Raw genomic sequence first — 21,975 nt, 5'->3', positions numbered from 1 at the left:
GCACTAGTAGTTCACTATATATATATAGGGCTCTGGGCACTAGTAGTTCACTATATATATATATAGGGCTCTGGGCACTAGTAGTTCACTATATATATATAGGGCTCTGGGCACTAGTAGTTCACTATATATATATATAGGGCTCTGGGCACTAGTAGTTCACTATATATATAGGGCTCTGGGCACTAGTAGTTCACTATATATAGGGCTCTGGGCACTAGTAGTTCACTATATATAGGGCTCTGGGCACTAGTAGTTCACTATATATAGGGCTCTGGGCACTAGTAGTTCACTATATATAGGGCCCTTGGGCACTAGTAGTTCACTATATATAGGGCCCTTGGGCACTCGTAGTTCACTATATATAGGGCCCTTGGGCACTCGTAGTTCACTATATATAGGGCCCTTGGGCACTCGTAGTTCACTATATATAGGGCCCTTGGGCACTCGTAGTTCACTATATATAGGGCCCTTGGGCACTAGTAGTTCACTATATATAGGGCTCTGGGCACTAGTAGTTCACTATATATAGGGCCCTTGGGCACTAGTAGTTCACTATATATAGGGCCCTTGGGCACTAGTAGTTCACTATATATAGGGTTCTGGGCACTAGTAGTTCACTACATATAGGGCTCTGAGCACTAGTAGTTCACTATATATAGGGCTCTGGGCACTAGTAGTTCACTATATATAGGGCTCTGGGCACTAGTAGTTCACTATATATAGGGTTCTGGGCACTAGTAGTTCACTATATATAGGGCCCTTGGTCACTCGTAGTTCACTATATATAGGGCTCTGAGCACTAGTAGTTCACTATATATATAGGGCTCTGGGAACTCGTAGTTCACTATATATAGGGCTCTGAGCACTAGTAGTTCACTATATATATATAGGGCTCTGGGCACTCGTAGTTCACTATATATAGGGCTCTGAGCACTAGTAGTTCACTATATATATAGGGCTCTGGGCACTAGTAGTTCACTATATATATAGGGCTCTGGGCACTCGTAGTTCACTATATATAGGGCTCTGGGCACTCGTAGTTCACTATATATAGGGCTCTGAGCACTAGTAGTTCACTATATATATAGGGCTCTGGGCACTCGTAGTTCACTATATATAGGGCTCTGGTCACTAGTAGTTCACTATATATAGGGCTCTGGGCACTCGTAGTTCACTATATATAGGGCTCTGAGCACTAGTAGTTCACTATATATATAGGGCTCTGAGCACTAGTAGTTCACTATATATATATAGGGCTCTGAGCACTAGTAGTTCACTATATATATATATAGGGCTCTGAGCACTAGTAGTTCACTATATATATAGGGCTCTGGGCACTCGTAGTTCACTATATATAGGGCTCTGAGCACTAGTAGTTCACTATATATAGGGCTCTGGTCACTAGTAGTTCACTATATATAGGGCTCTGGGCACTCGTAGTTCACTATATATAGGGCTCTGAGCACTAGTAGTTCACTATATATATATAGGGCTCTGAGCACTAGTAGTTCACTATATATAGGGCTCTGGGCACTAGTAGTTCACTATATATAGGGCCCTTGGGCACTCGTAGTTCACTATATATAGGGCTCTGAGCACTAGTAGTTCACTATATAGGGCTCTGGGCACTAGTAGTTCACTATATAGGGCTCTGGTCACTAGTAGTTCACTATATATAGGGCTCTGGGCACTCGTAGTTCACTATATATAGGGCTCTGAGCACTAGTAGTTCACTATATAGGGCTCTGGGCACTAGTAGTTCACTATATAGGGCTCTGGGCACTAGTAGTTCACTATATATATAGGGCCCTTGGGCACTCGTAGTTCACTATATATATAGGGCTCTGAGCACTAGTAGTTCACTATATATATAGGGCTCTGAGCACTCGTAGTTCACTATATATAGGGCTCTGGGCACTAGTAGTTCACTATATATATATATAGGGCTCTGAGCACTAGTAGTTCACTATATATATAGGGCTCTGAGCCCTCGTAGTTCACTATATATATAGGGCTCTGAGCACTAGTAGTTCACTATATATAGGGCTCTGGGCACTAGTAGTTCACTATATATATAGGGCTCTGAGCACTAGTAGTTCACTATATAGGGAATAGGGTGCCATTTGGGATGTAGCCTATGGGGCTGGACATTTTAAGTGTTTTGTTATGCTAGTATGTTATCGGTTATTGTTAAAACGGTACTATAAAACCTGTAAACAACATGCTCACTCAAGTAATTGTTTTTCCAAAGACTGCTTAAATTAATTATTACAATCACTAAACAATGTACCTTGTAGTTGACCTCCCCTCTCTCTCTACCCTCTCTCTCCCCCTCCCTCTCTACCCTCCCTCTCCTCTCTACCCTCTCTCTTCCCCTTCCTCCCTCTCTACCCTCTCTCTCCCCCTTCCTCCCTCTCTACCCTCTCTCTCCCCCTTCCTCCCTCTCTACCCTCTCTCTCCCCCTTCCTCCCTCTCTACCCTCTCTCTCCCCCTTCCTCCCTCTCTACCCTCTCTCTCCCCCTTCCTCCCTCTCTATCCTCTCTCCCCCTCTCCTCTCTCCCCCTCCTTCTCTCTCCTCTGGCCTCCAGGTTTGTCCTGAACGAGCCTCCCACTCGCCCAGCTCCCTCGTCCCCTCAGGGTAGCTCTGGGGCAGCGGCGGCCGGACCGGGCCTCCCCCAGCCTCCTCCAGGGATGAGCGTCTACGCTGCCAAGAGGGTCATCGGAGAGGCCCAGTGGAGCCCAGAGCAGCTGGAACAGGTACTGACCTCTGAACTTTGAACCTTTGACCTTAGAGGAAGGTGTATCACACCTTCCTTGGGGCGGCAGTGTAGCCTAGTGGTTAGAGCGTTGGACTAGTAACCGGAAGGTTGCTTGATCAAATCCCAGAGCTGACAAGGTACAAATCAGTCATTCTGCCCCTGAACAGGCAGTTAACCCACTGTTCCTAGTCCGTCATTGAAAATAAGAATTTGTTGATAACTGACTGTTGTCGGGACGTGTGGTCGTTGGGACGTGTGGTCGTCCCAGTGTAAACTAGGCATAGTGAAGTTCATTGGGTTGTGTGGTTGTTGGGTTGTGTGGTTGTTGTACTGTGGTTGTTGTACTGTGGTTGTTGTACTGTGGTTGTGAGGTTGTTGTACTGTGGTTGTGAGGTTGTTGTACTGTGGTTGTTGTACTGTGGTTGTGAGGTTGTTGTACTGTGGTTGTGTGGTTGTTGTACTGTGGTTGTTGTACTGTGGTTGTTGTACTGTGGTTGTGAGGTTGTTGTACTGTGGTTGTTGTACTGTGGTTGTGAGGTAATGATTACGTGTCTCTCCCAGTGTAAACTCGGCATAGTGAAGTTCATTGGGTTGTGTGGTTGTTGGGTTGTGTGGTTGTTGTACTGTGGTTGTTGGGTTGCGTGGTTGTTGTACTGTGGTTGTGTGGTTGTTGTACTGTGGTTGTTGTACTGTGGTTGTGAGGTTGTTGTACTGTGGTTGTGAGGTAATGACTACGTCTCTCCCAGTGTAAACTCGGCATAGTGAAGTTCATTGGGTTGTGTGGTTGTTGGGTTGTGTGGTTGTTGTACTGTGGTTGTTGGGTTGCGTGGTTGTTGTACTGTGGTTGTGTGGTTGTTGTACTGTGGTTGTTGTACTGTGGTTGTGAGGTTGTTGTACTGTGGTTGTGAGGTAATGACTACGTGTCTCTCCCAGTGTAAACTCGGCATAGTGAAGTTCATCGAGGCAGAACAGGTACCGGAGGTGGAGACGGTCATACACCTGGTGGTTGCCTCTAGCGACACAAGACACGGCGTTGCCACGGCCGCGGACCTGGAGCTCAAGAGCAAGCAGAGGTGGGTGTCTATGGGACTATTCTACTATTATGGGATGGTGAAATAGGGGCGCACCTCATTAGTCCATTTACAACATGCTACAGGATTTCGTTCTGGGTTCCCGGGAGTTCCCGGGAGTTCGTTCAGGGGTTCCCGGGAGTTCGTTCAGGGGTTCCCGGGAGTTCGTTCAGGGGTTCCCGGGGAGTTCGTTCTGGGGTTCCCCGGGGAGTTCGTTCTGGGGTTCCCCGGGGAGTTCGTTCTGGGGTTCCCCGGGGAGTTCGTTCTGGGGTTCCCCCGGGAAGTTCGTTCGGGGTTCCCCCGGGGAGTTTGTTGATTTGTGATATGATGCCATGTGTTGTTGTGATGTTTGTTTTGCAGTATTATCGACTGGAACAACCCCCTGATCGTCAACAGGATGTACAAGGTCTACCTGGGAGACATCCCCCTCAAAACTAAGGTGTGGAAAGATTCCCATTCAAACTTGGTCTTGAAATGGAACCACTTCCTGACAGGAAGTGGCATTGCTGAGGCCGGAGGCCGAGATCTGTCCGGCACGGTCGCTACATTATCTTGATTGGTTGTATGTGTGTGTGTGTGTGAACAGTATCACACGTGCTGTGTCAAACTGTTGGTCCAACTCATGTCCTGTTATGTGACGTTATGTCACAGGGGGCCAGTCTGAAGAGGGAGCTGAAACATGAGCCGGTCAGCACCAGAGTCAAGATGAAGATCCTACCACATCTCTTACGCTCACGCCTCGCCGCTGAGTGCTTCCCGGCTAACATACAGGTACTGCTGTAGTGTGTGTGTGTGTTCTCTAATAAATCAACAGTTAACGTCCTGGAAATGTGTGTGTGTGTGTGTGTGCAAATCTTTTTGAATGTCCTTCCGCTGTCTTTCTCTCAAAGAAACCTTCATCACCTGTCTATTTCCTGTTTCTCTCCTCCTCCTCTCCTCTCTCTTCTCACTCTCTCCTCTCTCTTCTCACTCTCTCCTCTCTCTCTTCTCACTCTCTCCTCTCTCTCTTCTCACTCTCTCCTCTCTCTCTTCTCACTCTCTCCTCTCTCTCTTCTCACTCTCTCCTCTCTCTCTTCTCACTCTCTCTTCTCACTCTCTCCTCTCTCTCTTCTCACTCTCTCCTCTCTCTCTTCTCACTCTCTCCTCTCTCTCTTCTCACTCTCTCCACTCTCTCTTCTCACTCTCTCCACTCTCTCTTCTCACTCTCTCCTCTCTCTCTTCTCACTCTCTCCTCTCTCTCTTCTCACTCTCTCCTCTCTCTCCTCTCTCTCTTCTCACTCTCTCCTCTCTCTCTTCTCATCTCCTCCTCTTCTCTCTCTCTCGTCCTCTTCTATCTCTCCTCATCTCCTCCTCTTCTCTCTCTCTCGTCCTCTTCTATCTCTCCTCATCTCCTCCTCTTCTCTCTCTCCTCTCCCCAGGTGGTGTACGACGGTCTGTTTGGAGCCAACACCAACAACAAGCTACTCTCTCTTACACTTCAGTTTGTTCACCACATCTGTCAAGTGTAAGTACTGGTCCCAAGTCAGTTTCATCCAACCCTTCCTTATAGAGACAGTTACAGGTCCCAAGTCAGTTTCATCCAACCCTTCCTTATAGAGACAGTTACAGGTCCCAAGTCAGTTTCATCCAACCCTTCCTTATAGAGACAGTTACTGGTCCCAAGTTAGTTTCATCCAACCCTTCCTTTATAGAGACAGTTACAGTACTAAGGCTTTGTTTACACAGGCAGCCCAATTCTGATCTTTTGCCCAATCATTGAAAAAAATAATTTATTGGGCTGCCTGTGTAAACGCAGCCTAAGAGCTGGCCCTAGATCAGTTTGTCTTCTCAGTTCACCGTTACACAGAGCGAGAGATGGCCCTTAAGAGCTGGCCCTAGATCAGTTTGTCTTCTCAGTTCACCGTTACACAGAGCGAGAGATGGCCCTTAAGAGCTGGCCCTAGATCAGTTAGAGCAGTGGTCCCCATACAAGCAGAGATCTACCGCTCTGATTTTGTTATTACCTTGACTTAAACAATGTAAGCCTGTGCAACATGAACCCATTAAAACCAGTTCTGTAGCACTGAGGTTTGTGCAGTAAACTACAGGCCCAATACATTGTCACCACATACGGGCTTTGCTTGAATTTACCTGCCCAATGCATTGTTGTTCGGGACGTTAAAATATATATTTCAAAATTTGAGGTAGGCTATATGATCACGCCGGTAATAGATCAATTGTTGTATTACTTGTGAGGCACAGCTGAGTGAGCATACATTTAAATAATTAGCTTTTTATTTTACTGGGCTGATGGTGCCTGTATCTGAGGGTCAGTCTCAGCGGAGGGAGAGAGCAGCAGACTGAGGGTCAGTCTCAGCAGAGGGAGAGAGCAGCACACAGACTCAGTCTCAGCAGAGGGAGAGAGCAGCAGACAGACTCAGTCTCAGCAGAGGGAGAGAGCAGCAGACAGGGTCAGTCTCAGCAGAGGGAGAGAGCAGCAGGCTGAGGGTCAGTCTCAGCGGAGGGAGAGAGCAGCAGACTGAGGGTCAGTCTCAGCAGAGGGAGAGAGCAGCAGACTGAGGGTCAGTCTCAGCAGAGGGAGAGAGCAGCAGACTGAGGGTCAGTCTCAGCAGAGGGAGAGAGCAGCAGACTGAGGGTCAGTCTCAGCAGAGGGGGAGAGCAGCAGACTGAGGGTCAGTCTCAGCAGAGAGCAGCAGACTGAGGGTCAGTCTCAGCAGAGAGCAGCAGACTGAGGGTCAGTCTCAGCAGAGAGCAGCAGACTGAGGGTCAGTCTCAGCAGAGAGCAGCAGACTGAGGGTCAGTCTCAGCAGAGAGCAGCAGACTGAGGGTCAGTCTCAGCAGAGAGCAGCAGACTGAGGGTCAGTCTCAGCAGAGAGCAGCAGACTGAGGGTCAGTCTCAGCAGAGAGCAGCAGACTGAGGGTCAGTCTCAGCAGAGAGCAGCAGACTGAGGGTCAGTCTCAGCAGAGAGCAGCAGACTGAGGGTCAGTCTCAGCAGAGAGCAGCAGACTGAGGGTCAGTCTCAGCAGAGAGCAGCAGACTGAGGGTCAGTCTCAGCAGAGAGCAGCAGACTGAGGGTCAGTCTCAGCAGAGAGCAGCAGACTGAGGGTCAGTCTCAGCAGAGGGAGAGAGCAGCAGGCTGAGGTTCAGTCTCAGCAGAGGGAGAGAGCAGCAGGCTGAGGTTCAGTCTCAGCAGAGGGAGAGAGCAGCAGGCTGAGGGTCAGTCTCAGCAGAGGGAGAGAGCAGCAGACTGAGGGTCCGTCTCTCAACAGTCATGGGTTTTGAAATCTCACAGTATCAACTTTGCCGTAGCTTTCTTATTGCCTGTTACGTTACTTCAGACTCGCTCATCTGACCAATCTGATTGGCTAGCGGTAGGCCTATAGTGCACTTGATTTCCTCCCCAGGCCCACCGGAGAGGGAAACAGTTTGCACATTCAGACACATGACATGGAAACAGTTTGCCTACCCAGCGCGCAGGGCAGCGGCTGAGTTGTCTGCACCGACCACCAACAACCCGAGACTAATAAAATAAACAAAATTAGGAACACAAGACTTTATCGTTGGGTTTTTTACAGAAATGTTTGGCAATCGACTAGAAATGCCTCGGCGGTCGACTAGAAATGCCTCGGAGGTCGACTAGAAATGCCTCGGCGGTCGACTAGAAATGCCTCGGCGGTCGACTAGAAATGCCTCGGCGGTCGACTAGAAATGCCTCGGCGGTCGACTAGAAATGCCTCGGAGGTCGACTAGAAATGCCTCGGCGGTCGACTAGAAATGCCTCGGCGGTCGACTAGAAATGCCTCGGCGGTCGACTAGAAATGCCTCGGCGGTCGACTAGAAATGCCTCGGCGGTCGACAAGTCATTTGAGATCGACCGGTTGATGACCACTAAGTTAGAAGTAAATGCTTCAATTACAAAAACGAGCTACAAAAATGAATTGAAGTGGTCATCAAAGGTGTGTGTGTGTGTGTGTGTGTGTGTGTGTGTGTGTGTGTGTGTGTGTGTGTGTGTGTGTGTGTGTGTGTGTGTGTGTGTGTGGGCTTTTCGTTCCAGCCCAACACTAACCCACACTAAAGCCTCTCCTAACATGTTGTGTCTCTCCTCTCTGACAGATGTCCTGACACCAACAAACCACTGGGTCTGATGCTGCTGAATGGCCTCACCAAGCTCATCAATGAGTACAAGGAGGTAAAGCCATCAATCAATGTGTTTTTTTAATCTGGTTTCATCAACTACACGTTGTAGCTATTCTCCTTTTCAATGGTTGATGCTTTGCGTGCTCCTGGTATAGAGCATGATGGGATATGTTGTTGTTGTTGTCTGGTGTTTGATTTGGCAGGATCCTAAGTTGCTGTGTATGGCCTACTCTGCTGTGGGGAAACTGTCCAGGTATTTCACAGTAAAAATCTGTCTATTTTAAAATGCGCTGTGCCGAAATCGCTCCTCCGTTTCCTGTTTGCTAAAATTCGAACGGTTTGCCTCATCTCGGTTCCTGTGACAAAACTAACCAAGTGTAGTGTAGATAATCGTTGTTCCATCTAAAACGCTGTGAAATATCTTCTCCATAACCCAAAAAATATTGTGTTTTCAGCTGTTTGGAAGCTGGTGTACAAAACCGAAAGCTCCCCCCCCCCCCAAAAAAAAACTTAAGAACGAGAAGCATAGAAATAGTGCACATAGAATAGATCTACCGCTTGTTCTCATGGCTTTCAATGAGAACCACATTATCTGTAACACACGTTTCTATGTGAATTTGGTCAGATTACCCCGCCCCCCAAAAAAGCTACACATTGGAGCTTTAACAACCAATAGTCTGTGTCTTGATGATGATGATGATGATGTGATTAGTGAGGGGATGTTTCCTCTCCTCAGCCGGATGCCCCAACTCTTCACCAAAGATATCGCTCTGGTCCAGCAGTTCTTTGAGGCCATGTGCAAGGTAGTTGTTCCTGCATCAAGACAATGCACTGTTTACCTACATTTTATATATATATATATATATTTATATTAGACAAAACACAAAGGCCTCCAAAACCTAATTCAAGGTTTATGGCAGCGACCTTTTCATATATTCTAACCGTCCTCCTGCGCTGTCTGACCTTGCCTGTGTACAGGAGGAGCCTGATGTCCGTCTAGCCATCCAGGAGGCTCTGTCTATGATGGTGGGAGCCTACGCTAACCTACAGGGGGCGCTACTGAACCTGATGGAAGCCCTGGTGGCAGCTTACATGGGCAAGGTAACACTAGATATGACCCGTTAACCTACAGGGGGCGCTACTGAACCTGATGGAAGCCCTGGTGGCAGCTTACATGGGCAAGGTAACAGTAGATATGATTTCTCCTATGACACGTTAACCTACAGGAAGCTGTAGTCAACCGGATGGAAGCTCTGGTTTCTCCTATGACACGTTACCCTACAGGAAGCTGTAGTCAACCGGATGGAAGCTCTGGTTTCTCCTATGACACGTTACCCTACAGGAAGCTGTACTCAACCGGATGGAAGCTCTGGTTTCTCCTATGACACGTTACCCTACAGGAAGCTGTACTCAACCGGATGGAAGCTCTGGTTTCTCCTATGACGTTACCCTACAGGAAGCTGTACTCAACCGGATGGAAGCTCTGGTTTCTCCTATGACACGTTACCCTACAGGAAGCTGTACTCAACCGGATGGAAGCTCTGGTTTCTCTTATGACGGGGGTAGGCAACTAGATTCAGCTGTGAGACGATTTGTCGGAGAGGATGATCAGGGGGCCGGAACTTAATTGCAGTAATTTGTAAAATGCAAATTGAACACAACTAAGACCAACATTAGATTTTATTTGAAAATATCAATAATTTCATACCTTGACTACATTGAGACACCATCATATAGCTATTCTTCTTTATAGATGGGAATACTTGAACAGATTTCCTCAACTAAACCCTGCTGTTGATTCTTCATGTCTTGTTTTGTTCCAGAATGTCACTGTTGTCTTGTTTTGTTCCAGAATGTCACTGTTGTCCAAGTGTTCCAGAATGTCACTGTTGTCCAAGTGTTCCAGAATGTCACTGTTGTCCAAGTGTTCCAGAATGTCACTGTTGTCCAAGTGTTCCAGAATGTCACTGTTGTCCAAGTGTTCCAGAATGTCACTGTTGTCCAAGTGTTCCAGAATGTCACTGTTGTCCAAGTGTTCCAGAATGTCACTGTGTCTGAATATAGTGTTGCTGAAGAATCTAGATGATTTAAATTGGAGTATTTCTTTCTGATTGGTCAGTCAAAGTTCTGAATATTGTGTTCTTCTGCGTTGTGATTGGTCAGCCTGAGGTGCAGGTGCGTCAGGTGGCAATGAAGTACGCCAGCACGGTATTCGCTCCTGATCACGTGCCCTCCAGATACTTGCTCCTATTGGCTGCCGGGGACCCGTAAGTCTCAACACTAGACACACACACTGACATAACACACTGAGAAAAAACATATAGGAAGTGTCAGCACTACACACCACCCATTCCCTCCACCTTTACAGGTATAATACTGACTTTACAGTGAATATATCCCCTCCACCTGTACAGGTATAATACTGACTGACTTTACAGTGAATATATCCCCTCCACCTTTACAGGTATAATACTGACTGACTTTACAGTGAATATATCCCCTCCACCTGTACAGGTATAATACTGACTGACTTTACAGTGAATATATCCCCTCCACCTTTACAGGTATAATACTGACTGACTTTACAGTGAATATATCCCCTCCACCTGTACAGGTATAATACTGACTGACTTTACAGTGAATATATCCCCTCCACCTTTACAGGTGTAATACTGACTGACTTTACAGTGAATATATCCCCTCCACCTTTACAGGTGTAATACTGACTGACTTTACAGTGAATATATCCCCTCCACCTTTACAGGTATAATACTGACTGACTTTACAGTGAATATATCCCCTCCACCTGTACAGGTATAATACTGACTGACTTTACAGTGAATATATCCCCTCCACCTTTACAGGTATAATACTGACTGACTTTACAGTGAATATATCCCCCCCACCTTTACAGGTGTAATACTGACTGACTTTACAGTGAATATATCCCCCCCACCTTTACAGGTATAATACTGACTGACTTTACAGTGAATATATCCCCTCCACCTTTACAGGTATAATACTGACTGACTTTACAGTGAATATATCCCCTCCACCTTTACAGGTATAATACTGACTGACTTTACAGTGAATATATCCCCCCCACCTTTACAGGTATAATACTGACTGACTTTACAGTGAATATATCCCCTCCACCTTTACAGGTATAATACTGACTGACTTTACAGTGAATATATCCCCCCCACCTTTACAGGTATAATACTGACTGACTTTACAGTGAATATATCCCCCCCACCTTTACAGGTATAATACTGATAATACTGAGAGAGGCCCAGTGTCCTGACCCCTCAGTGTCTCTATGGTGTGTTTTATTACAGGAGAGAAGAGGTATGCAGCGAGGCCCAGCGTGTCCTGAGGGCTCTGCCTGCTAAGAACTCGGAGAAAGAGGGCCGTAAACCCATGCCCTCATTCCCTGACATGGTGGCCTACATCCAGGAGAAGGTGAGAGCGTAACCCCCCTCCCCTCCCTTGTCCCAGATCGAGCCCCTGTCATTAGATAATTTACTCTCTAGGTAATGTAGAGGTACAGGTGTCTCAGCATTAGGTCTTCACAGCCCTGTTGATCTGTTCTTTAGGCTGCTCAGAGGATGAAGACGCCGGCTAAGTACATCGTGGGGACGTACACACTCCCCTTCAACCCTTCTGCGTTTGGCGAGGTAAGACAAACCAATTCAACTACATAGTTGTATGAACGTCCAAATCAAATCTAATTTATTTATAAAACCCTTCTTACATCAGCTGATATCTCTAAGTGCTGTACAGAAACCCAGCCTAAAACCCCAAACAGCAAGCAATGCAGGTGTAGAAGCACGGTGGCTAGGAAAAACTCCCTAGAAAGGCCAGAACCTAGGAAGAAACCTAGAGAGGAACCAGGCTCTGTGTCCATGCTGTTTATGACTGGCCAAACCACAAAACAATTGAAGAGGGAAGTTTTAAAGAATGAAACGAAACACGGGGGGGACAAAACGATGGGGGCTTACAGACATTTACCTTTCCGCACTTCCTGTTAATAGACACGACTTCCTTTTCTAACCCCCCCCCCCGGGGTTTCCCGTCTCCAGATCGTGCTGTACCTGCGGATGTGTCTGGCCTACAGTGCCGGGGCCACGCCCGTCTCCAAGAGCCTGGCGGACATGCAGGACGACGCGCCTGCCATCGGACGCTACACGCACGCCCTGCTCTCCAACGAACCCCTGACCTCCCCGTCCTCCACTGGAACCAAGGGGGCAGAGGTCAACCCTGTGCAGGTCTACATGGAGCTACTGCAGCAGCTGCTGTCTGCTGTAGGAGGCGAGTGACGTGATGATGCCTTCCTTTTCTTTCCTTTGTTTCCTTATCTCGTCTCCTTGTCTCCTCGTCTCCAAATACTCACGTGTTTACAGGCCTGGGATCCAAAATGGTATGCTCCGTTTTGCCGTTGTTGATATTGGATTCCAGGCTAGTAAATGCATTATTCATACCTGTGAAAGATACCGTGGTATGCTAATTGACGCTACCAATGGAACATATTCATTGGAATGCTAATGCTACGCTAATTGACGCTATGCACCTTAAAGTACCCTGATATGCTACATGCTAAGCCAATGCTAAGAAATGCTAGTCGACGCTAACGCTAGTCAATGCTACTACTGTAAAATATACGTCGGTATGCTGCATGCTATGCAAATACTCGCGTGTTTACAGGCCTGGGATCCAAAATGGTATGCTCCGTTTCACCGTTGTTGATATTGTGAAGTGAGCATATCTGTTTGGATTCCAGGCTAGTAAATACATCATTCATACCTTATAACTGATACCAAAATGTATAGCTACATTTGTATGTTTTTAAATGTTTTATTCTTGATTTTATTTTGAAAGGAGTCCCTGTGATGTACTGTCTTCTGGAGGTGGTGTCTGTCTGTCCTCACAACCTGGCCCCCATGTTTATCCACAAGATCGACTGGATCAAGGTAAAAAATCGATTGATGCTACTACTGTAAAAGATACCATGGTATGCTAATTGACGCTACTTATGTAACCTATTAATTGGAAAGCTAATGCTACGCTAATTGACGCTATGTACTATACAACTCCGATATGGTACCTTGATATGCTACATGCTAGGCCAATGCTAAGAAATGCTAGTCAATGCTACTACTGTAAAATATACGTTGGTATGCTGCATGCTAACGCTAGTCGATGCTACATCTGTAAAGGATACGTCGGTATGCTTCATGCTATGCTAACGCTAATACTACATTTCCCCTTCCTCAGAGTCTAATGAACACCAACAAGGAGGACCTAAGGGAGCTAGCAGCTCAGCTCTACGCTGTGGTGGTGTCCACCATGTCAGGAAACGAACTGAAGACTGCCGTTCAGACGCTCATCAAGATCACTAAAGATACACACGTATGTAGCCCCTCCCCCTCCTGTAGATACACATGTAGGTAGCCCCTCCCCCTCCTGTAGATACACACGTAGGTAGCCCCTCCCCCTCCTGTAGATACACACGTAGGTAGCCCCTCCCTCCTGTAGATACACACGTAGGTAGCACCTCCCTCCTGTGGATACACACGTAGGTAGCACCTCCCTCCTGTAGATACACACGTAGGTAGCCCCTCCCTCCTGTAGATACACACGTAGGTAGCCCCTCCCTCCTGTAGATACACACGTAGGTAGCCCCTCCCCCTCCTGTAGATACACACGTAGGTAGCCCCTCCCCCTCCTGTAGATACACACGTAGGTAGCCCCTCCCTCATGTAGATACACACGTAGGTAGCCCCTCCCTCATGTAGATACACACGTAGGTAGCCCCTCCCTCCTGTAGATACACACGTAGGTAGCCCCTCCCTCCTGTAGATACACACGTAGGTAGCCCCTCCCTCCTGTAGATACACACGTAGGTAGCACCTCCCTCCTGTGGATACACACGTAGGTAGCACCTCCCTCCTGTAGATACACACGTAGGTAGCCCCTCCCCCCTGTAGATACACACGTAGGTAGCCCCTCCCCCTCCTGTAGGTACACACGTAGGTAGCCCCTCCCCCTCCTGTAGGTACACATGTCTGTAGCCCCTCCCTCCTGTAGGTACACATGTCTGTAGCCCCTCCCTCCTGTAGGTACACATGTCTGTAGCCCCTCCCTCCTGTAGGTACACACGTATGTAGCCCCTCCCTCCTGTGGGTACACACGTAGGTAGCCCCTCCCTCCTGTAGGTACACACGTAGGTAGCCCCTCCCTCCTGTAGATACACACGTAGGTAGCCCCTCCCTCCTGTAGATACACACGTAGGTAGCCCCTCCCTCCTGTAGATACACACGTATGTAGCCCCTCCCCCTCCTGTAGGTACACACGTATGTAGCCCCTCCCCCTCCTGTAGGTACACACGTATGTAGCCCCTCCCTCCTGTAGATACACACGTAGGTAGCCCCTCCCTCCTGTAGATACACACGTAGGTAGCCCCTCCCTCCTGTAGATACACACGTAGGTAGCCCCTCCCTCCTGTAGATACACACGTAGGTAGCCCCTCCCTCCTGTAGATACACACGTAGGTAGCCCCTCCCTCCTGTAGATACACACGTAGGTAGCCCCTCCCTCCTGTAGATACACACGTATGTAGCCCCTCCCCCTCCTGTAGATACACACGTAGGTAGCCCCTCCCTCCTGTAGATACACACGTATGTAGCCCCTCCCCCTCCTGTAGGTACACACGTATGTAGCCCCTCCCCCTCCTGTAGGTACACACGTATGTAGCCCCTCCCCCTCCTGTAGGTACACACGTATGTAGCCCCTCCCCCTCCTGTAGGTATACACGTATGTAGCCCCTCCCCCTCCTGTAGGTACACACGTATGTAGCCCCTCCCCCTCCTGTAGGTACACACGTAGGTAGCCCCTCCCCCTCCTGTAGGTACACACGTAGGTAGCCCCTCCCCCTCCTGTAGGTACACACGTATGTAGCCCCTCCCCCTCCTGTAGGTACACACGTAGGTAGCCCCTCCCCCTCCTGTAGGTACACACGTATGTAGCCCCTCCCCCTCCTGTAGGTACACACGTATGTAGCCCCTCCCCCTCCTGTAGGTACACACGTATGTAGCCCCTCCCCCTCCTGGAGATACACACGTATGTAGGCCCTCCCCCTCCTGGAGATACACACGTATGTAGCCCCTCCCCCTCCTGGAGATACACACGTATGTAGCCCCTCCCCCTCCTGGAGATACACACGTATGTAGCCCCTCCCCCTCCTGGAGATACACACGTATGTAGCCCCTCCCCCTCCTGGAGATACACACGTATGTAGCCCCTCCCCCTCCTGGAGATACACACGTATGTAGCCCCTCCCCCTCCTGTAGGTACACACGTATGTAGCCCCTCCCCCTCCTGGAGATACACACGTATGTAGCCCCTCCCCCTCCTGGAGATACACACGTATGTAGCCCCTCCCCCTCCTGTAGGTACACACGTATGTAGCCCCTCCCCCTCCTGGAGGTACACACGTATGTAGCCCCTCCCCCTCCTGGAGATACACACGTATGTAGCCCCTCCCCCTCCTGTAGGTACACACGTATGTAGCCCCTCCCCCTCCTGTAGGTACACACGTAGGTAGCTCCTCCCTCCTGTAGATACACACGTATGTAGCCCCTCCCCCTCCTGGAGATACACACGTATGTAGCCCCTCCCCCTCCTGGAGATACACACGTATGTAGCCCCTCCCCCTCCTGGAGATACACACGTATGTAGCCCCTCCCCCTCCTGGAGATACACACGTATGTAGCCCCTCCCCCTCCTGGAGATACACACGTCTGTAGCCCCTCCCCCTCCTGGAGATACACACGTATGTAGGCCAAGGAGTGAAATGTGTATTTTCACATATATTTGCTGCACATAATAGGACCCAGTTTTTCCTGGTCTCAAAATGTGTTTTTTATACGGTCATTTTGAATGTAATGTACTGAAGCAAAAGTTGTCCCAGTTTCACTGAGCTGAAAGTAAAAACCTGTATTCCCTGTTGGAAACTGCAGAGCCCCGAGACCCAGCACGGAGCCATCATGGCGCTGGGCTACATGGTGGCCAGGTACATGAGCAAGAGGAAGTCCTTCGCCAACGGAGACTCCGCCCTCAACCGGGAACAGAGGATGAACGACACGCCCAAGGAGGACGAGGAGCTGGTCGCTATAGCAACCAAAGCCATCGGTAGGGTGACGGTCACCGTTGTTTATTTTTCAGATAATATTTACTCTTTTTTTTACAAAAAAATTATGCTAATTCACATTGTTACAAGAAATTACTCAAATTTATCATTTTTAAATATATTTGTGGAAAGAACACAGTTTAAGGATGAAAGGTGTAGTCGAGGCAGTAAAAGAGGACCTTTCGATCCAGGTTGGTTCATGTCGTGTGTGTGTGTGTGTGTGTGTGTGTTCCCAGGCTCTTTCCTAGACAGTGGTTCCCCTCTGCTCGCTGTCGCTGCTTGTACGGCCCTCGGGGAGATCGGGAGGAACGGGCCTCTGCTCATCCCTTCAGAAGGAGAGGGATTCACCAAACTCGCCGTGGTGGAGAAGATGCTGGCTCGCATCCCCTCTGGGAAAGAGACCCTCAAGGTAACCATGGATACAGTGGCGTTTCGATGTACAGATGGGTTGTGATGCTATACCGTGATAATTACACTCTGGGGATGTTTTTAAATACGTTGTAAATGAATTGGTTTGGACCATTTTCATAATGGACATAACTATTGATGTGAAGAGAGACTCGAATCCAACTCCCTTTCTGTCTGTTCAGGAGGAGAGGATCCATCCAGACTGTTAGGTAGACAGGTGTAGTTAGATGTGGTTTCTGTCTGTTCAGGAGGAGAGGATCCATCCAGACTGTTAGGTAGACAGGTGTAGTTAGATGTGGTCTCTGTCTGTTCAGGAGGAGAGGAGCCATCCAGACTGTTAGGTAGACAGGTGTAGATGTGGTCTCTGTCTGTCCAGATGAAGGAGAGGAGCCATCCAGACTGTTAGGTAGACAGGTGTAGTTAATAGTTAGATGTATTCATGTGGTCTCTGTCTGTTCAGGAGGAGAGGATCCATCCAGACTGTTAGGTAGACAGGTGTAGTTAATAGTTAGATGTATTAATGTGGTCTCTGTCTGTTCAGATGAAGGAGAGGATCCATCCAGACTGTTAGGTAGACAGGTGTAGTTAGATGTGGTCTCTGTCTGTTCAGATGAAGGAGAGGATCCATCCAGACTGTTAGGTAGACAGGTGTAGTTAATAGATAGATGTGGTCTCTGTCTGTTCAGGAGGAGAGGAGCCATCCAGACTGTTAGGTAGACAGGTGTAGTTAATAGATAGATGTATTCATGTGGTCTCTGTCTGTTCAGATGAAGGAGAGAGCCATCCAGACTGTTAGGTAGACAGGTGTAGTTAATAGTTAGATGTATTCATGTGGTCTCTTGTCTGTTCAGATGAAGGAGAGAGCCATCCAGACTCTGGGTTATCTACCAGTGGGAGATGGAGACTTTGCCCACCAGAAGAAGCTGCTGCAGGGGCTCATGGACTCTGTGGAGGTAAGGGGACTGGCTCTCATTTTAATGGAGCCTTTTAAGACCTTTATGAAGCTTCATAAAACACTCATAAAGCTTCATAGGATCTTTGATGCTTCATAAGACACTCGTAAAGCTTCATAATACCTAAATTAAGCTTCATAAAGCTTCATAGGACCTTCATGAAGCTTCATAAGACCTTGTTTATCATGCAGAAAGAACTGACATGAGAAACAAGAATTTAACCCTTTCCTCTTCCCACCTCACTCTCTCTCTCTCTCGCCCTCCTCTCTCTCTCTCTCGCCCTCCCCCTCTGTTTCTCCCTCTTCCTCTCCCCCCCCCCCCTCTCTGTCTCCCAGGCCAAACAGGTAGAACTACAGTTTACAGTAGGTGAGGCCATCACCAGTGCTGCTATAGGGACCAGTTCTGGAGCTGCCAGGGACCCCTGGACCTGTACTGAGGAGCAATACAGTCCCCCAGACAGTAAGACTACACACAGTGGTTCAATCCACAGTGGTTCAACCCCTCAATCCACAGTGGTTCCACCCTTCAATCCACAGTGGTTTAATCCACAGTGGTTCAATCCACAGTGGTTTAATCCACAGTGGTTCAATCCACAGTGGTTTAATCCACAGTGGTTTAATCCACAGTGGTTCAATCCACAGTGGTTTAATCCACAGTGGTTTAATCCACAGTGGTTTAATCCACAGTGGTTCAATCCACAGTGGTTCAATCCACAGTGGTTTAATCCACAGTGGTTTAATCCACAGTGGTTCAATCCACAGTGGTTCAATCCACAGTGGTTCAATCCACAGTGGTTTAATCCACAGTGGTTTAATCCACAGTGGTTCAATCCACAGTGGTTTAATCCACAGTGGTTCAAGCCTTCCTGTGGTGTGAAACACAGCTCTGACTGATTTTGGTTCTTGTCTTTGTAATGCGTTTTCTATTGGTTGTTTTTTACTGTCCTAACTGTCCAATCCTCTTGTCTCCCTGTCAGATGTGGAGAGTAACGATGTGGTTCCGTGGGTGCTGAACTCTATCCTGGCTAAGTACATCCCAAGTCAAAACCCCCACGTCAGACAGGCTGCCTGTATATGGCTGCTCTCTCTGGTGAAGAAGCTGCACCAGCACAAAGAGATCAGGGTACGGACACTAGGGGTCAGGGGTTAGGGGGTCAAGAAGCTGCACCAGAACAAAGAGATCAGGGTACGGACACTAGGGGTCAGGGGTTAGGGGGTCAAGAAGCTGCACCAGCACAAAGAGATCAGGGTACGGACACTAGGGGTCAGGGGTTAGGGGGTCAAGAAGCTGCACCAGAACAAAGAGATCAGGGTACGGACACTAGGGGTCAGGGGTTAGGGGGTCAAGAAGCTGCACCAGCACAAAGAGATCAGGGTACGGACACTAGGGGTCAGGGGTTAGGGGGTCAAGAAGCTGCACCAGCACAAAGAGATCAGGGTACGGACACTAGGGGTCAGGGGTTAGGGGGTCAAGAAGCTGCACCAGAACAAAGAGATCAGGGTACGGACACTAGGGGTCAGGGGTTAGGGGGTCAAGAAGCTGCACCAGCACAAAGAGATCAGGGTACGGACACTAGGGGTCAGGGGTCGGGGGTCAAGAAGCTGCACCAGCACAAAGAGATCAGGGTACAGTATGACTGGCTGGGGGTTATGGGTCAGGGGTCAGGGCTGGGGGTTAGGGGTCAGGGCTGGAGGTCAATAAGCTGCACCAGCACAAAGAGATCAGGGTACAGTATGACTGGCTGGGGGTCAGGGGTTAGGGCTGGGGTGTCAAGAAGCTGCTCCAACACAAAGAGATCAGGGTACCGACACTGGGGGGGGGGGTTAGAGATCGGGGGTTAGGGCGGAGGGTCAAGGGCTCAGACTTGATTGAAAGGTCAAGAGTGGGAGGGGGAGGTCAAATGTCAAGTCTGAGATCCAAGATAACAGAGGAAAGTGACAGAGAACTAAATTCCTTGTGAGTTATTGACTCTCTTGAACTTTTTGTCTCATCTTCCAGTCTCACCTGAAGGAGATCCAGACGGCTTTCATCTCCATCCTGTCAGACCCTGATGGTGAGTCAACGACTCCATGATCACTCAGACCACAATAATAAGCTCAATGGGGGGTAACACAGTGGATCATAGGACTGATGTGTGTAGAATGGGAGTAACACAGTGAATCATAGGACTGATGGGGGTAGAATGGGGGTAACACAGTGGATCATAGGACTGATGGGGGTAGAATGGGGGTAACACAGTGGATCATAGGACTGATGTGTGATTGTGTAGAATGGGGGGTAACACAGTGGATCATAGGACTGATGTGTGATTGTGTAGAATGGGGGGTAACACAGTGGATCATAGGACTGATGGGGGTAGAATGGGGGTAACACAGTGGATCATAGGACTGATGGGGGTAGAATGGGGGTAACACAGTGGATCATAGGACTGATGTGTGATTGTGTAGAATGGGGGGTAACACAGTGGATCATAGGACTGATGGGGGTAGAATGGGGGTAACACAGTGGATCATAAGACTGATGTGTGTAGAATGGGGGGTAACACGGTGGATCATAGGACTGATGTGTGTAGAATGGGGGTAACACAGTGGATCATAGGACTGATGTGTGTAGAATGGGGGTAACACAGTGGATCATAGGACTGATGTGTGTAGAATGGGGGTAACACAGTGGATCATAGGACTGATGGGGGTAGAATGGGGGGTAACACAGTGGATCATAGGACTGATGGGTAGAATGGGGGTAACACAGTGGATCATAGGACTGATGTGTGTAGAATGGGGGGTAACACAGTGGATCATAGGACTGATGGGTAGAATGGGGGTAACACAGTGGATCATAGGACTGATGTGTGTAGAATGGGGGGTAACACAGTGGACCATAGGACTGATGGGGGTAACACAGTGGATCATAGGACTGATGTGTGAAGAATGGGGGTAACACAGTGGATCATAGGACTGATGTGTGTAGAATGGGGGTAACACAGTGGATCATAGGACTGATGTGTGTAGAATGGGGGTAACAGTGGATCATAGGACTGATGTGTGATTGTCTGAAGAATATTCTGTCTGATGGTAAATCCAGTACATCCATCTAAACCCTGATCCATATATCCACCCACTCAAGATTGTTCTTGTCTTCTCTTCCCATCTTCTCTCTCTACTCCCCTGATACCCCTCCTCTCTCTCTCCTCCCCTGATACCCCTCCTCTCTCTCTCTCCTCCCCTGATCCCCCTCCTCTCTCTCCTCCCCTGATACCCCTCTTCTCTCTCTCTCCTCCCCTGATCCCCCTCTTCTCTCTCTCTCCTCCCCTGATCACCCTCCTCTCTCTCTCCTCCCCGGATACCCCTCTTCTCTCTCTCTCTCCTCCCCGGATACCCCTCTTCTCTCTCTGTCTCCTCCCCTGATACCCCTCCTCTCTCTCTCTCCTCCCCTGATCACCCTCTTCTCTCTCTCTCTCTCTTCTCTCTCTACTCTCTACTCTCTACTCTCTTCCAGAGTTGAGTCAGGATGTGGCATCTAAAGGTCTTGGTCTAGTCTATGAGATGGGAGGAGAGGGAGACCAGCAGGAACTGGTGTCTACACTGGTCGAAACACTGATGACTGGCAAGAGGTGAGAGATGGCGGGGGCGGAGGGGGGGGGGGACCTAATCAACACGAGTGAAATGCACCTGTTGTGTTTGTAATCCTGAGGTCATGAATGACCTGCTGCACACCGGCCTAATTTAGGTTTAAAACAAAACAATACTAGTGAAACAACTCTCTTCACACTTTTTAACCAAATCAATGTCGAGTTTTTAAAAAATTTGCTACGGACTGTTGCTATCGGTTACCTTTTTTAATCAGCCCGTACTAAACATGTAGCGTCGTGTTGTTGACGTTTTCAGGGTGAAGCATGCCGTGTCGGAGGACACCGAGGACTGTTGCTATCGGTCACCTTTTTTAATCAGCCCGTACTAAACATGTAGCGTCGTGTTGTTGACGTTTTCAGGGTGAAGCATGCTGTGTCGGAGGACACTGAGGTGTTCCAGGGAGAGGCTCTGGGGAAAGCACCGGACGGACACGGACTCTCCACCTACAAGGAGCTGTGCTCATTGGCCAGTGACCTCAACCAACCGGATCTGGTCTACAAGTTCATGAACCTAGCCAATCACCACGCCATGTGGAATTCCCGCAAGGTACAACCAGGAAGTGAACATGTAGCTTGTGTAATAATATGAATGAATAGGTTGAGAAAAAACAACATTGTATTAGAAACATGAATTAAAACTGGTTGTTGTTGTTGTCTTTGAACAGATTCTAATCAAAATAACGACACATTCAGAGACCTGATTTGACTTGTTGTTACTTTTCAAACACTCAGTAGATTTTGTCACTAGTGGTGATCACTCTCCTTTCTCTCTTTTTCTCTCCTCTCTTTTTCTCTCTTTTTCTCTGCTCTCTTTTTCTCTCCTCT

At 48.5% G+C, this 21,975-nt stretch overlaps 1 protein-coding gene across 1 annotated transcript in view; it reads left to right on the top strand.

Moving 5' to 3' along the window:
* Nucleotides 1-21,975, top strand: part of LOC139419147 (proteasome adapter and scaffold protein ECM29-like) — a 51,375-nt gene that overhangs the window by 6,031 nt on the left and 23,369 nt on the right. The window contains exons 6-28 of the mRNA XM_071169113.1: nucleotides 2,592-2,760; nucleotides 3,696-3,835; nucleotides 4,193-4,271; nucleotides 4,484-4,603; nucleotides 5,251-5,336; nucleotides 7,947-8,022; nucleotides 8,174-8,223; nucleotides 8,707-8,773; nucleotides 8,949-9,071; nucleotides 10,134-10,237; nucleotides 11,309-11,432; nucleotides 11,567-11,647; nucleotides 12,053-12,281; nucleotides 12,849-12,940; nucleotides 13,245-13,379; nucleotides 15,989-16,160; nucleotides 16,395-16,567; nucleotides 17,418-17,519; nucleotides 17,855-17,978; nucleotides 18,496-18,641; nucleotides 19,518-19,572; nucleotides 21,018-21,132; nucleotides 21,511-21,697. Of these exons, the coding sequence (XP_071025214.1) occupies nucleotides 2,592-2,760; nucleotides 3,696-3,835; nucleotides 4,193-4,271; nucleotides 4,484-4,603; nucleotides 5,251-5,336; nucleotides 7,947-8,022; nucleotides 8,174-8,223; nucleotides 8,707-8,773; nucleotides 8,949-9,071; nucleotides 10,134-10,237; nucleotides 11,309-11,432; nucleotides 11,567-11,647; nucleotides 12,053-12,281; nucleotides 12,849-12,940; nucleotides 13,245-13,379; nucleotides 15,989-16,160; nucleotides 16,395-16,567; nucleotides 17,418-17,519; nucleotides 17,855-17,978; nucleotides 18,496-18,641; nucleotides 19,518-19,572; nucleotides 21,018-21,132; nucleotides 21,511-21,697 (2,749 nt within the window). The remainder of the gene's footprint in view (nucleotides 1-2,591; nucleotides 2,761-3,695; nucleotides 3,836-4,192; nucleotides 4,272-4,483; nucleotides 4,604-5,250; nucleotides 5,337-7,946; nucleotides 8,023-8,173; nucleotides 8,224-8,706; nucleotides 8,774-8,948; nucleotides 9,072-10,133; nucleotides 10,238-11,308; nucleotides 11,433-11,566; nucleotides 11,648-12,052; nucleotides 12,282-12,848; nucleotides 12,941-13,244; nucleotides 13,380-15,988; nucleotides 16,161-16,394; nucleotides 16,568-17,417; nucleotides 17,520-17,854; nucleotides 17,979-18,495; nucleotides 18,642-19,517; nucleotides 19,573-21,017; nucleotides 21,133-21,510; nucleotides 21,698-21,975) is intronic.

This window comes from Oncorhynchus clarkii, chromosome 10, assembly GCF_045791955.1.
Source record: "Oncorhynchus clarkii lewisi isolate Uvic-CL-2024 chromosome 10, UVic_Ocla_1.0, whole genome shotgun sequence".
Classification (NCBI taxonomy): Eukaryota; Metazoa; Chordata; class Actinopteri; order Salmoniformes; family Salmonidae; genus Oncorhynchus; species Oncorhynchus clarkii.
This window is presented reverse-complemented; position numbering and strand designations above follow the sequence as displayed.